The following is a 15,659-nucleotide window of genomic DNA, read 5'->3' on the forward strand; positions in this document are numbered from 1 at the left end:
TCTGTCACCCTGACTAGAGTGCAGTGACGTGATATTGGCTCATTGCAACCTCTGCCTCCCAAGTTCAAGTGATTCTCTTACCTCAGCCTCCTGAGTAGTTGGGATTACAGGTGTGCACCACCACACCCAGCTAATTTTTGTATTTTTAGTAGAGACAAGGTTTTGCCATGTTGGTCAGGCTGGTCTCGAACTCTTGGCCTCAAGTTATTTGCCCACCTTGGCCTCCCAGAGTGCTGGGATTACAGACATGGGCCACCTTGCCTGGCCACCAGTGCCTTTTAAAGGATGGAGTGGAATTGGTTTTACCACATGACCACTGTCAAAAAACCCATCATACTCTGTTTTAGGATCTTATCTTACAGGTACTTGTCTCGCATTCAAAATAAGCAAGAGAAGAGTGAAGTCAGGGAAGCACTACAGTGCTGCTTCTCCTCTGTCCTCATCTTCACCAGAGGCAGATGACTTCTTTGTAGCAAGGTCCAGCCACATTTCACAGGGCGAGCAGTGGTTTAAGTGGTAGGGCTTTACTGAAACATATATGTGTCTCTTTCTCCTGCCTTGAAGCCAGAGACATTACTAGAAATTAGACATTACTAGGATTCCCAGTGTGGTGTGCTGTTGCTTAAATAAGCAGGTCATAGAGTTGGCTCAGATTCAAGGGATGGGGAAATAGATTACATATCCAATAGGAAGAGCTGCAAAGAACTTGTGACCATGTTTAAACCCCAGCTTGTGTATGTATATGTATGCATATGTGTATATATTTACCACATCCCATCAGTACCCACACACCTCTCTGCAGATAGGTGTTTGTGTGCACACACACTTCTAAATTTTAGATAGCTAGAAGTAGTTTAGGTTAGTTTTCTTCTGGTGTCAGTTATTTTACTTCATTGTTTTCCAGAATGCTTTGGAAAGTTTTCCTGAACTAACAATAATTACTCGAGACTCTAAAGCAAAGAGTGGAGGAACTGCTATTTCTAAAATCAAAATGAATGGCAAAGCTTATAATAAGAAAACTCTAAGGACCTCTAAAACAACAGCTAAATCTGCACAAGTAAGTGTAATTGATTATTAATGCAACTGTACCTTTTCCAATTGTTACTATAATTCCTACTTAAAACATTGAAACAAGCAAATATTTTACTGTTGTCATTAAGTGTGAAGGTTTTTCAGGTAGGTATAAGCAGCACTGGCCTAAGGAAGAGGGATGCATGGTTGTTTATTTTTTTTCTATAGCACAGTATCAGGCATATAATATGTGCTCACAAATTTCTTAAATTGACTAATATGGAATAAATTATCTCACGTTCGTGTTGATATATTCGTAGGTAGTTTTTTATTTTCTTAATTGCATATATTATGTACAAAATGTTATGTTTTGGCCGGGCGCGGTGGCTCAAGCCTGTAATCCCAGCACTTTGGGAGGCCGAGGCGGGTGGATCACGAGGTCAGGAGATCGAGACCATCCTGGCTAACATGGTGAAACCCCGTCTCTACTAAAAATACAAAAAACTAGCCGGGCGTGGTGGCGGGCGCCTGTAGTCCCAGCTACTCGGAGGCTGAGGCGGGAGAATGGCGTGAACCCGGGAGGCGGAGCTTGCAGTGAGCCGAGATCGCGCCACTGCACTCCAGCCTGGGCGACAGAGCGAGACTCCTTCTCAAAAAAAAAAAAAAAAAAATGTTATGTTTTGAAATGTGTATACATTGTGAGATGGCCAATTCGAACTCATTAACATACGCATTACCTGTATTATAGGTATATTTTTAATTGGGTATGCATGCACATAGATAAGTGAGTGTGCACAACACATTCCATAAAAAGATGAAATGTTTATTTCATATCTGCAAAGTCATTAAAATTGGAATTTGCTCATCTTTAAACATAGTATAAATTGTTATAACCTTTTCAGAAAACAGTTTGGCAACATATCAGCTTCACAGCAAAAATGTATTCAGGGCTAAGCACAATGGCTCAAGCCTATAATCCCAGCACTTTGGGAGGCTGAGGCAGGAGGATCACTTGAGTCCAGGTGTTCAAGACCAGCCTTGGCAACAAAGCAAGACCCCATGTACCCTGCGGGGAGAAAAAAAAATTAGCCAGGCATGGTGCCGTGCACCTGTAGTCCTAGCTACTTGAGAAGCTGAGTGGGAAGATCGCTTGAGCTCAGGGAATTGAGACTGCAGTGAGCTGTGATCACATCCCTGCACTCCAGCCTGGGTGACAGAATGAGACACTGTCTCAAAAAAAAAAAAAAAAAAAAAAGTATTCTGTAGAAACAGATTCAGAAATGCATAAAAATACATACCTTTGCTCGTTGTAGAATTGTTTGTAAGAGCAATCCAGGGCCGGGCGCGGTGGCTCAAGCCTGTAATCCCAGCACTTTGGGAGGCCGAGACGGGCGGATCACGAGGTCAGGAGATCGAGACCATCCTGGCTAACACGGTGAAACCCCGTCTCTACTAAAAAATACAAAAAAAACTAGCCGGGCGAGGTGGCGGGCGCCTGTAGTCCCAGCTACTTCGGAGGCTGAGGCAGGAGAATGGCGTGAACCCGGGAGGCGGAGCTTGCAGTGAGCTGAGATCGCGCCACTGCACTCCAGCCCAGGGGACAGAGCGAGACTCCGTCTCAAAAAAAATAAAAAAATAAAAAATAAAAAAAAATAAAAAAAAAAGAGCAATCCAATTATGTACCACCAGTGTGAAGTTAGATAAATGAAGAGCCACCTAATGTCATACTATGTGCTTTTTATAAAGAGATAGATTTGTTCATTCTTTCAAAAAAAATTTTTTGAGTGCCTATAGCATGCCAAGTACAGTTCTAAGTACTAAAGATACAACAGTGAAAACTGGTTAAAAGTCCTCACCCTCATATAGGGACAGCTATATGTACTAAATGAAAAGATAACCAATTTTTAGTTAGGTCAAAAAACAAGTTGGAAGAAAGAAAAGTTGCTGGACAATATGTATAGTGTGATTCCCTTCTCAATACAGAATTAGTGTTATTAACATACATGTTATACCTAGGGGAAAAACATTAAAAAATATATAACATGCCATCAGCTTTGTTTAGCTCTGAAGCAGGAGATTATAGGGAGCTTTTATTTTATAAATCATCTCATATGTTTATTATTTAAATTTTCCTATAATGCTTAAGTTTTTTCAATAATGCGTATTTATATTCAGGATAAAGAATAAGATTTTAAAATATAATTTAAATTCTTATTTTGAATAAGTCTCTCCATATTAACACAACTGAATACCTACCCATATATGTCATTTTTGACATTGCCATTGAGACTTTTGATCCAGTATTTTCCTCAAAGTGTTCTTAGCTCAGATACTCCATGAAATATATCTATAAACTTTTTTCTTTTTATAGGAGTTTGCTGTCGATCCAGAGAAAATACAGTTGTATTCTTTGTATCATTCACTCCATCATTATAAATATCATGTTTATCTGATATGTAAGGATGAGGTAATTTCTTCTCATTTATTTAAAAAAGAAATGTTTTTCAGAACGTTAAGGAGACTCTAGCTATGGTATTTTGGAATGTTTTAAAGAGAATTGTGAAACACCTGTGTGTATATATTTTGCCTATGTGTTCTATAAATAATGATTCGATTTATTGTTCTGAGTCTCTCTGCCATGTTTTGTGCTCAGATTTACCCTAGCCTCACCACCTCTTGTAGCAGCTATAATTGGTAATGTTTTAAAGCTGTCGATGCTTGCTTTACATCGCCATAATAAATGATGTTTTATTGCGTTTTGTTCTCTCACAGTGTATGATGATCTGCTTTAATTCACTTCAGTCACTGCTTTGACATCTCGCTGCTTTACTTATTACTTAGAAAGGCCTTATCCCACTTAATTGCAGAGAAATGGGGTTTTGTGCCTTGGCATGAAAAACTAAAAGTTAAAATTTAATTGTAGCTTTTCAGTTGTTCAGAAATTATACATGACAAAATATTACCTCATGGATGGGATATAAGCATTAATTTCCACAGACAGGTTAAATGGTTGTAGACAATACTACGTATTTAACCAGCACTATCACTTCTGTTAATTAAAAAGGGTTAAGTTGGTCCAAGGCTATATCTAATGTGTTTGACAGTAGTCTGGTATGGAAAGATGCTCATAAATCTAACCTTTATATAGCAAAAGACAAAGCAAAGATGGTGATGCAAAATAGGTTGACTACTTTTACAATGCTTTAAAATGCAGAATCGACTCCAAAATTTGTCATTTGGCTTTTAACGTAATTGGAAGAAATGGAGGAAGTTTGAAGTACATTTTCTAGCCTTCCTTTCTGCCCCCTTGGAGCCAAAGATGAGAGGATTAGATCTCACCCAAATTTATCTGAAATAATAATTCTCCATGGATAGAATGAAGAAAAAAATTAAATACCAGTACTTGTAGTTGAACTTAAGTATGACGTGATAAGTATAAGCTAATTTGGCAATTTTCTTTTTTTAGATTTCTTCCGTGCAGAAAAAAAATGAAGATTTAGGACAGGAGGAAATTGTTCAACTTTGTATGAAAAATGTAAAATGGGTGGAGGACCTCTTTGAAAAATTTGGAGAACTTCTAAATCATGTACAGCAGAAATGTTCCTAACTTTTCCACAAAAATCCCATCTTTCTGTAGCACTAATGAAATGGCAGATATGGGGCGGTCAAAGATAATCAGATGTCAAGTAGTGGTCTGCAGGCCGGCCGCTTCCATCACGGACCTGTCATCACCACCTCTGCTGAAGGACAGTGGTGCGCCTTTAGGAAGGAAGTTAGTCCTCTGGAAATGGACCTAAATCCCACCACATTTTTACCCTAATGAATGATTTTTCTATTTTGTAAACCATTGGGTAACTTGAGTTATATTTTCAGAAACATTTTTTGACAAATGATGAAGCATGCACTAAGTATAATTTTTCTTTATTGCTAGAGAAATAACACTTAAAGTAACGATTTTTTTTTCTGACTCTGGCTAAACACCAGAATGACAGAGAAGTGGCAGAAACCATACGTTTGTACTCACATCTGGCCACAAAACCAGAAATATTGTACATTATGTAAAGAGGTCTGGTGTGGTGTGACATCCTGTATGAGAATATCATCAATTTAAAATATAAAATTTGGAAACTGTTCTGCTTTACAGACTCCTTTTACTCTTAACATGTTCAGGAAACTGGATGTGGAATTGGTGCAATTCTCTGACTGCTTTTTGTGTCAAATTATATTGTGACAAAAAAACAATGACATACTATTTTCCCTATCACAAAGAAAAGTATTTTCGTTTATACTGTGTTTTTTCCTTTGGAAAATTTTCAATTGTACATTTTATTTCACTAATAGTTGTATTTTTCACAAGGAAAATGTTGTGGTTATGATTATGTTTGATATATCTCTACAACACCTTTTGTTATTTTCAGTAAATCTTATTTAGTTATATGTTGAATTTTTATCGTGAATTCTATCTTGAGGTAACCATTTTTGTTCATACAAATTTGCTTCAGTGTTATCCAGAATATGCATTCAGTACTAGAATTAGTTTAGCTTTATAAATAGAGCTGTGTTAGACACTGCAGTAATTTTCTAATTCATAAAATAAACTTCTTACTAAACTAGCACTTGATTAACTTGTCGAGGTAAAAATCTAACTACATTTACATTTTGAAGAATAAAACTGATAATTAGACTATTTGCAGTGTTAAACACAGCTTCCTTAACTCTTAGAACTGGAAGTTGTAGAGCTCTCCTTTTGGTGCCTTTCCAGCCTTTATACACACTATTGTAGCTTTCTTAGGTTTGATAGGTAGCGTTTCAAGTAGTTTAGCTGAGACAGTGAATGTATTAGGTTCAACATGACCTTGTGTTTTATTTGTGTTTGCCAACAGGATGCCTTATTTGTTTGAGAAAAAGATTTACTAGTGTCATTCTAAACTATCTCCTTTTTTAGGATTCTAAAGAAGTTAATCATCATCCTTTTGTTTATTTTACCACCGTTTAGTGCCTTAAATCCTATCAAGAAAGCAGTGTTACTGCTCAATGCCCAAATAAGACACGTGGATATTGCTATTGTCTTGCTTTTGAGTTAACAGGCCAACTTTTTATACTTAAAACCTCAGTAAACTGGCAAAGAATTGAAGGTAACGTGATTTGATTTGAGAAGAAAACATTGTAGCATTGGGTGAAAAATGAGTATTTGAGTTAAGCTTACATATTTATTTGTGATGGTTATCTTATTAAAAGCAATAATCCTTAATACTGTACTTGCCATTAGACTAGGTACTCAGTAATGGAAGTTTCTCTCAAGGGTTAAATGTTCCATTTTTGAAAGTTTTAAAAAACCTGTTTGGGTGGTTTATTTTGAAAACAAAAGTAACCTATTAGATTCATTTTGCCTAACTCATATGAGAGTCACAGAGTATCAACGGTGAGAGCATCATAAAATGAATTTTCCAAGTGGAGAAGAGTAGGAAGCAGCCATATTTCTTTCTGATATTATTGACTCTGGACAGAATTGATGTCTTTCATTTCCAAAATGCAGAGTAGGGAACTACATCTCCTAAAGTAGCATTATAAATATACATCTTTATATTACTCTTCCAGCTTATGTTCCTAAATCATTGATAATTTAAACATTTTTAAAAGCCACCTTAATTTAGGTGGCTCTTGGACTCGATGTTTGAATTCACTAGCCACATTTTCTTCATGATATGCCTCGTGGCAAACAAAGATGTTTCCTTAAGATGAATTTTATGTTTCCCATAGAAAATAACTCATTTCCTTTGGCACTGCAGTTGCCCTCAAACTGCTTGCAGTTGTATTCATTTTAGCACAACAAAGGTTTTCATAATACGGGAGGCCAAGTCTATGATACTGCCTCAAAGAGACCCTATTGTTTAGATGCATCATCTTCTCTCATTTGATCCATAGAGCATAGGCAAAGACATCAACCTCAGGCCTTAGAGAAAAGTGGAAATGTTATTATGACAACCATCCATGAGTTATCGCTTTTTATGAAGTTAAATACAGTCATGTGTTGCCTAACAGCAGGGATACATTCTGAGAAATGCATTGTTAGGCAATTCCGTTGTGTGAACATCATAGTGTACTTACACAAACCTAGGTGGCACAGCCCACAACATACCCAGGCTATATGGTAAACCTGTACAGCATGTTGCTGTACTGAATACTGTAGGCAGTTGTAACACAATGGTATTTGTGTATCTAGACATAGAAAAGATACAGTAAGAATATGGTATTACAATCTTACGGGACCACTGTCAGATATGCGGTCTGTCTTTGAAAAGTTGTTACGCGGCGCATGACTATAAATACCTAGCTGGTTAGCATTTACATTCCTTGCCAGGGAGTTTGAAATTTATAATATAGAAATAACTTTAGGTTTTAGGTAGAGTTAAAGAGGTAAAGCACATGTTGCCACAACCCAGGAAAGTATTTTTAAGAAAGACTGGATTTTCCTACCTTTAGAGATCTAAAAAAAATTTAATATAAAAAATCAGTTTGTGTTAGTGTTTATTACTAGTTCAGATGAGTGCCTGCTGAAAGGCCCCCTTGTCATTTTCATTATAACCCAGTTTCCACTTACTTGACCTCTCAGTCATAAATGTGTAATGATTTATGAAATAGCACAGTAAGTTGACACTAGAAACTGCCCATTTCTGTATTACACTATCAAATAGGAAGCATTGGAAAGATGGGGGAAAAAGTCTTATTTTAAAATGGCTTAGAAAGTTTTCAGATTACTTTGAAAATTCTAAATTTCTTTGTTTCTAAAACTTGAAAATATGTAGATGGACTCATGCATTAAGATTGTTTTCAAAGCTTTCTTCACATTTTTAAAGTGTAATTTTCCTTTTAATATACATATTTATTTTCTTTAAAGCAGCTATATCCCAACCCATGACTTTGGAGATATACCTGTAAAACCAATATAACAGCAGGGTTATTGAAGCAGCTCTCTCAAATGTTGCTTCAGATGTGCAAGTTGCAAATTTTATTGTATTTGTAGAATACAATTTTTGTTTTAAACTGTATTTCAATCTATTTCTCCAAGATGCTTTTCATATAGAGTAAAATATCCCAGGATAACTGCTTCTGTGTCAGTTGCATTTGACGCATAACTGCACAAATGAACAGTGTGTACTCTTGGTTGTGCGTTAACTTACATGTATAATTTTTGGCATCTGTGTTCACAAATGCATGTGTTAGCAAATCACCTTTATTTATAAGTGACAATATTTGAAGTTAATGATATAAAGAAACCTGCATTTGTAGTCCAGCATTTTCATTTGGTCCATAACACAATGTATGGAAATGTGAAAGACAATTTTGTACATTTGTTTGTTACTAACTCAGATCATTAAAATGAAAACAATTTTTTTAAACAAGAAAATCAAAATGTTTGAGGGTTTTTTTGTTGTTTGTTTTTTTAAGAATTGAAAACAGGTATCATATAGCCAAAATCATCATCATGTTACAGATTCCTCACACAAACTAAACAGTTGTTAGTTACAAATGGTATAGGGCCCACCCATTATTTTCTCAGATTATTTTAAGTTAGTATTTGATGAACTTTGCATCTTTAGCTAAAAATAGCAGACCATATTTAAGAGTTTCTGTTTTAAGATATAACTCTTTTAGTCCTTTTCCACCTATAAAGAGTTAAAAATCTGCCGGGCACAGTGGCTCACACCTGTAATTCCAGCACTTAGGGAGGCCAAGGAGATCGAGACTGTTCTGGCCAACATGGTGAAACCCCATCTTTACTAAAAATACAAAAATTAGCTGGGCGTGGTGGCGCGTGCCTGTAATCCCAGCTACGCAGGAGGCTGAGGCAGGAGAATCATTTGAACCAGGGAGTCAGAGGTTGCAGTAAGCCAAGATCGTGCCACTACACTCCTGCCTGGTGACAGAGCAAGATTCCATCAAAAAAAAAAAAAAAGGTATCAATCCATTGACGTATAAATCTGTTAACTTATATCTTTCTAGTTTTATCTGAAAATAGTCCATAACTAGAAGTAATTGATAATATCAAGCTATTTCTGTCATCTCTGTTGAGTAAGTTAAAAAAATAAAAACGTGTCCTGACTGGACTAGTGAGTTGATTTTCTGAATTAGATTCTGCCTTAATCTTCATATAATATTTTTAGCATATTAAGTATTTCAAGTGAAGATACTGTCAATGTGCTTGCTATCTTGTAGTTTGGATTGTAAATGCAGTGAATCTTCATGCCTTTATACAGTTAGAAAATGAATATTTAATGTAACAAGTGATCTGTATCAAATATTTATCATCTCAGTAAAGTCTGTGAAAAAATTTTTTTTTTACTTCTGTAACATCTGTTTTATTCTCCATTGGTTGTTGAAATTGCTGTTCATTTTAGTACTTTCCACAAAATACTTTAGAAAATAGTCATTATTCGAGTGCTCTATATAAACCTGAATGACAGCACATATACTACACTGCTCTGTTAATTTTTTGTTACTGTCTGTTTTTTTGTTTTGTTTTGTTTTGTTTTTGTGACAGAGCCTTGCTCTGTTGCCCAGGCTGGAGTGCAGTGGCACCATCTCAGCTCACTGCAGCCTCAGCCTCTCAAATAGCTGGGATTATAGGTATGAGCCACCACGCCTGGCTAATTTTTGTATTTTTGGTAGAGACAGGGTTTCATCATGCTGCCCAGGCTGGTCTCAAACTTCTGGCTTCAAGTGATCCCCTTGCCTCAACCTCCCAAAGTGCTGGGATTACAGGCGTGAATCATTGCGCCCGGCCTGCTGTCTGGTTTTGTTTTACCGTACTTTGTGTCAGACACACTCTATAAACTCAACCTGAACCTTCCCTAGGAAGAAGTGAAAAAGGTTACTTCTACTCTTTGGTTTTCCAAATAGAAATATTTTTTTACTCAAAAAATAGTAAAGCTACTCATGGCTTGTTTTTTAAAAACTCAAAACAATATGGAAAAGTGTAAAGAAAGAGATATAAACTACTCTCCACTGAGCCTTTTTTTAAGGTGGTGTGGGGTTTCCCTCTCTTACCCAGGCTGGAGTTCAGTGGTGCGATCACTGCTCACTGCAGCTTCCACCTCCTGGGCTCAAGGGATCCTCCCACCTCAGACTCAAGTAGCTGGGACTACAGGCATGCACCACCACGCCGTGCTAATTTTTGTAGTTTTTGTAGAGATGCGGCTTCACCGTGTTGCCTAGGCTGGTCTGAAACTCCTGGACTCCAGTGATCCACATACCTGGGCCTCCAAAGTGCTGGGATTACAGGCATGAGCCACTGCACCTGGCCATACTAAGTCTTGATACTGGCCTAAAACATGCTTTCAGTTCAATATGGGATGGGTTACAAGATTTGGTACTATGGGTTGTTCCTTTTCTGTGGCATAGCTTTAAGTGAATTCCTAAATTTGGCATACCAATGTGTAAATTAAAAAGCACGTTCTGAAGTGAAGTCAAAAATGATCTGGGTTATTGATCATTTTAGGTTATGTATATATCTCTTCTTTAGGTAGGATGAATAATTTAGAGCTGACTGGTTTCAAATTAAAGGAAGATACAATTACCAATTGGTCTATTGTTAAACCTTATCTATTTTATGATGTTAATCAGGAGTCAAGATATTGCTTTACAAAAATATTGTGTCTTGCATATAATTTACCTGTGGGTAAAGTTTACTATTTTCACCTAAAGTATAGATTTTCTTTTAATTTTACTCCTTAAAGTATTTAGAATAAGGCAACAACAAAAATAATTTAAGACATAGATTAAAAAATAAAGGGTATAGTAGAAAAGCTTTTCTAAAACCACATCCAGGAATACCTTTCACCTGCCTGCCTTCCCACCCATGGTGGCCCAGGCCTGAGGGCATCTAAATTCCCTAAAGTATATGGTTTTTTCCTTGCCTCCAGTCCTTCCTGTTCCTCCTGTTGAATTAGTCTTCTTCATGTCTCAGTCTTCAGATTTCACTTTAACTTCACTTCTACTGAACCAGATTAGGTTTTTTTGTTTGTTCCCTTGTTTTGAGATAGGGTCTCAGCTCTGTCACCCAGGCTGGAGGGTAGTGGCACCATCACAGCTCACTGCAGCCTTGAACTCCTGGGCTCAAGCAATCCTGCCTTAGCTTCCTGAGTAGCTGGGATTACAAGCACACACCACTGCACCCAGCTAATTTACAAATTTTTTTTAGAGACGGAGTCTCTCTTTGTTGCCTAGGCTGGTCTCCAACCCCTGGCTTTAAGAGATCTTCCTGCCTTGGCCTCCCAAAGTGCTAGGATTATACTTGTGAACCACTGTTCCCGGCCCAGATTAGGGTTTAATCCAATGGACCAGATCAAGTGCCCTTGGTTCCTCCAGCAAGAGCATATTTGATGCTTTGTTGTGGTTGTGTGATTGCTGGACTTTCTTTGCTGCTGGCTCCTATCCTCTGATAATAGGATTTACGAGTTTTGCTCACTACTGCATCCCCATCATCTCATGCACTGTCTGGAACATAGTATATTTTCATTAAACATTCGGCAAATAATTGGACATATGAAAAAAGTCACAGGGAATATTAAAAAGGTTAAAAACAGGAAAGTATTCATTGGATTTTGTAATAAAGACACAACTTTAGGAGAATTGCAACTTCAGAAGAAAATGACTACACCAACAAAAATTGCTGGTATTTTATGAAAGACTGAAATGCAGTAGCTATCATTTTTTACATTTTACCCTCATATGCAGAAAGAGCTCAGGGACCGGGACATACATTCCTCTATCTGGGGCTTGAGATTCTCCAATGGAATAACTGGGGAAGAAAGTACTGTCAAAAAAAATTTTTTTAGCCTGAGGTGGTGTCACACTCAGGAAGCTGAGGCAGGAGGATCGCTTGAGCCCAAGTTCAAGGTTGCAGTGAGCTATGATTCACCACTGCACTCAAGCTGGGCAACACTGTCTTAAAGAAACAAAGTTTCTGTGAGATGCACTCATGAACTAAACACTCTGGTAGGAGGAGTTCATCTACTTGAGGGTAAGGGAAGACTTCGTGGAAACAATAATGATTAGCTGAACCTCAGCGGTTAGGAAGACTTAACAGAGCTGGCTGACGAAGAAGGCATAATGCTTAGTTTGTTTTCAGGAGAATGGTTTCTGCTCCAGTTTTGCCACTAAACTGGCTCGATCCTCAGGCATGCCATGCGAAACCTAATCTGAATCCGTTTTCTCATCCTGAAAGTGAAGTAAGAAACAGTCTTTTAAAGCTATCAGTATTCTTTGATTCTAGATAGACTGGAATGTTGACAGAAATGCAAAGAGGCTCAGCAGCACCAGAAGATCAGAGCAGCAGAATAGTAAGAATGGAAAGGTCTTACTACATTTTTCACTATCTTACAAGATTTATTTCAAAACCATTAAAAGCTATTTTATACATACACACACACCTTAGCCATCTAGTTCATCTTGTGACACTACTGTAAAATTAATTAGAAACATAGTGTCGCCAGTCAATTTTGAAATGATTAGGGTCTGTATGCACATAGTCTTCATTTTTATATCTCCAACAGCACAAAGTATTTCACTCCATAGGTACTTAATAGGTATGTGTAACATAGATGGGTGAATATATAAATGAGAGTTTACTTGGAATCAGTTTAAAGTGTTCAAGCTGGCCTCTTAAAATAGGTCAAAATACCCTGTTGTCAGTGGTACATTCCCTGCTTTCCTTTTCTTCTTCTTCTTTTTTTTTTTTTTCCCAGAGGGAGTCTCGCTCTGTCGCCAGGCTGGAGTGCAGTGGCACAATCTCGGCTCACTGCAATCTCCGCCTCCTGAGTTCAAGTGATTCTCCTGTCTCAGCCTCCAGAGTAGCTAGGATTACAGGCGCCTGCCACCACCCCCGGCTAATTTTTGTATTTTTAGTAGAGACAGGGTTTCACCACGTTGGCCAGGATGGTCTCGATCTCTTGACCTCGTGATCTGCCCGCCTTGGCCTCCCAAAGTGCTGGGATTACAGGCGTAAGCCACCATGGCCAGTCTCCCTTTCTGTCTTTAAGAGAAAGCACCTCTCTTACAGTACCAATTATTTTCATATCACTCTCTAATTCTCCTCACTCTGCTTACTTCACAACATACCAGAGTCCATTCTCCTAATTTGTATTTTGAATTTCTATTTAATCCATGGAAGTGAATGGGCTATCATCAGAGAGCAGGTATCTTGGAGCAGTGAAGCAACAGAATTCAAAACACTAGCAACAGGCTAACAGAAAGAACCTGGCTTTGGAATGAAGTTTTAAAATTAACCTTGTTTACTTAGACTTTATCAATGACTTAAGAACCATTTGTGGGTCACTTAGTAGATCTTTATAATGTCAGTCCTCCATTGAGTTTATTATAAGATAATATTTGACTTAAGCAGAAGTCAGGAAGTTAGGGTTTTTCATAGTCGACACTAACGTGAATGCATTAACATCATCACAGGAGTTTGCAAACAATCCACTATCAAAAAGATTACACATTAAAGCACCTTTTAAAGGCACTACAAAACAAAAACTTGCTTTAACTGTGCCCGTACTGTTCATGAACAAATATTCTGCCATCCAAATGAGAAATACAAGTCTGCCAGCATGGTGGCTCATACCTGTAATCCCGGCACTTTGGGAGGCCAAGGTGGATAGATTGCTTGAGCCCAGGAGTTCAAGACCAGTCTGGTAACAGGGCAAGACCTTGTCTCTACTAAAAATTTTAAAAATTAGCTGGGTGTGATGGTGCTACTTGGGAGGCTAAGGCAAGAGGATCACTTGAGTCCGAGACATTAGGGCTGCAGTGAGCTATGATCATGCCACTGCACTCCAGCCTGAATGAGCGAGACCCTGTCTCAAAAAAAAAAAAAAAAAGAAAAGCCATCGCTGTGACTGCTATAGCTGAGAGCCTCACTGTTTTTGTCTCCTCAGGCTGCCCTAACAAAATGCCATAGACTGGGTGGATTAAACAACAGAAATTTATTTTCTCATAATTCTGGAGCCTAAAAATCCCAAATCAAGGCTGGCAGAGTCAGTTGCTGGCAAACAGCCCTCACATGGCAGAGAGATGGCAAGTCCTCTGGTGTATCTTCTTATAAGGGAACTATTCCCATAATAGATCCCCATCCTCATGACCTCAACAAACTCTAATTACCTCTCAAAAGTATCTCTAAATACTATCACATTGGGGCTGGACAGGGTTGCTCACACCTGTAATCCCAGCACTTTGGGAGGCTGAGGCAGGAGGATCACTTGAGGTCAGAAGTTAAGAGACCAACCTGACCAACATAGTGAAACCCCATCTCTACTAAAAATACAAAAATCAGCTGGGCGTGGTGGTGGGCACCTGTAGTCCCAGGTACTTGAGAGGCTGAGAGGCAAGAGAATCACTTGAACCCAAGAGGCAGAGGTTGTAGTCAGCCGAGATGGCACCACTGCACACCAGCCTGGGCAACACAGCAAGACTCAGTCTCTAAATAAATAAATAAATAAATACTATCACACTGGGGGTTAGGGCTTCAATATAAGAATAGCAGGAGTACACAAACATGCAGTCCATAACAACCACTGACAAGTGTCAGCTACAGCACAGAAAAGGTGAAAGCCTTGCAGACAGTCATCACTGATTGGCTTAAAATTCTCTCTAGTCTATCCAGAAGCAAGAACATCATTTATTTACACTCTTCTCTTCTGCTGTAGGATTTTCAGATGTTCACAGATAACTTTTAGCACAGACAATAAAGACTAGTAGTAGAGACTTTGCCACTGAGCAATATTCTTTGAACTTCACAAAGGGAATTGTATTCTGTCAGTTCCTAAATAAATCTTACCTTTTCCTATCTCTCTCCTCTGTCTTCTTTTTGGTCCAAACCACCATCATCTCATGCCAGGACTACTATAATAATCTCTGAACTGCTGCCTCCCTCTTCCCAACTGCTTTCCTTCAGTCCATTCTCAACAAAGCAGTCTGATTTTCAAACAACTCTGATCATGTGAGTCCCACTGGAAATCCATCAATGCTACCTATTGTTGTTAGGATAAAGGCCAAAACGCTAATGGAAACTTCTACTTTGAACCATCATGGACTAACAGGGCCAGATATATCTTTCTGCTTCATTTAAAAGTGAGGACAAAAGAAGTGAAAATTGTTTTCAAACATTGAACAATGTGCAGCACAGGACAGTAATCTTGAGAGAAGGGAAACAAATCAGTAGTAAGAAAACAACTCAATTCTTAAAAGGACAAAGGATCTAAGTAAACATTTCTCTGAAGACATACAAATGACCAGCAGGTATATAGAAAAATGATCAGCATTGGTCAGGTGTGGTGGCTCATGCCTGTAATTCCAGCACTTTGAGAAGCTGAGGTGGGTGGATCACCTGAGGTCAGGAGTTCAAGACCAGCCTGGCTAACATGGTGAAACCCTGTCTCTACTAAAAATACAAAATTAGCTGGGCTTGGTGGCCCACACATGTAATCCCAGCTACTCGGAAGGCTGAGGCAGGAGAATCACTTGAACCCGGGAGGCGGAGGTGGCAGTAAGCCTAGATCATGCTATTGCACTCCAGCCTGGGCAAAAAAAGCGAAACTCTGTCTTAAAAACAAAAAAAAAAAAAACAAAGAGAAAAAAAAAAGGGAACC

The 15,659-nt window shown here is 38.2% G+C and overlaps 1 protein-coding gene and 1 long non-coding RNA gene across 4 annotated transcripts in view; one reads left to right on the forward strand and one right to left on the reverse strand.

Moving 5' to 3' along the window:
- Window positions 1–8,419, forward strand: part of QSER1 (glutamine and serine rich 1) — an 86,387-nt gene extending 77,968 nt beyond the window's left edge. Inside the window, exons 11-13 of one of the 2 annotated variants that reach the window (XM_021925931.2) lie at window positions 905–1,057; window positions 3,383–3,478; window positions 4,478–8,419. In XM_021925931.2, coding sequence (XP_021781623.2) covers window positions 905–1,057; window positions 3,383–3,478; window positions 4,478–4,618 — 390 coding nt within the window. In that variant the 3' untranslated portion in view covers window positions 4,619–8,419. The remainder of the gene's footprint in view (window positions 1–904; window positions 1,058–3,382; window positions 3,479–4,477) is intronic. The other variant, XM_031653396.1, reaches the window with a different exon arrangement.
- The window catches only part of LOC108581927, a 117,527-nt gene that overhangs the window by 61,811 nt on the left and 40,057 nt on the right, over window positions 1–15,659 (reverse strand). The window contains exon 4 of one of the 2 annotated variants that reach the window (XR_001894847.3): window positions 11,726–12,231. The exons of the other annotated variant lie outside the window; for it this stretch is intronic. This is a non-coding gene — a long non-coding RNA (uncharacterized LOC108581927). Of the gene's footprint in view, window positions 1–11,725; window positions 12,232–15,659 lie in introns of those variants that run through there. 2 annotated transcript variants of the gene reach the window in all.

Source organism: Papio anubis, chromosome 12 (assembly GCF_008728515.1).
Source record: "Papio anubis isolate 15944 chromosome 12, Panubis1.0, whole genome shotgun sequence".
NCBI classification, from domain to species: Eukaryota; Metazoa; Chordata; class Mammalia; order Primates; family Cercopithecidae; genus Papio; species Papio anubis.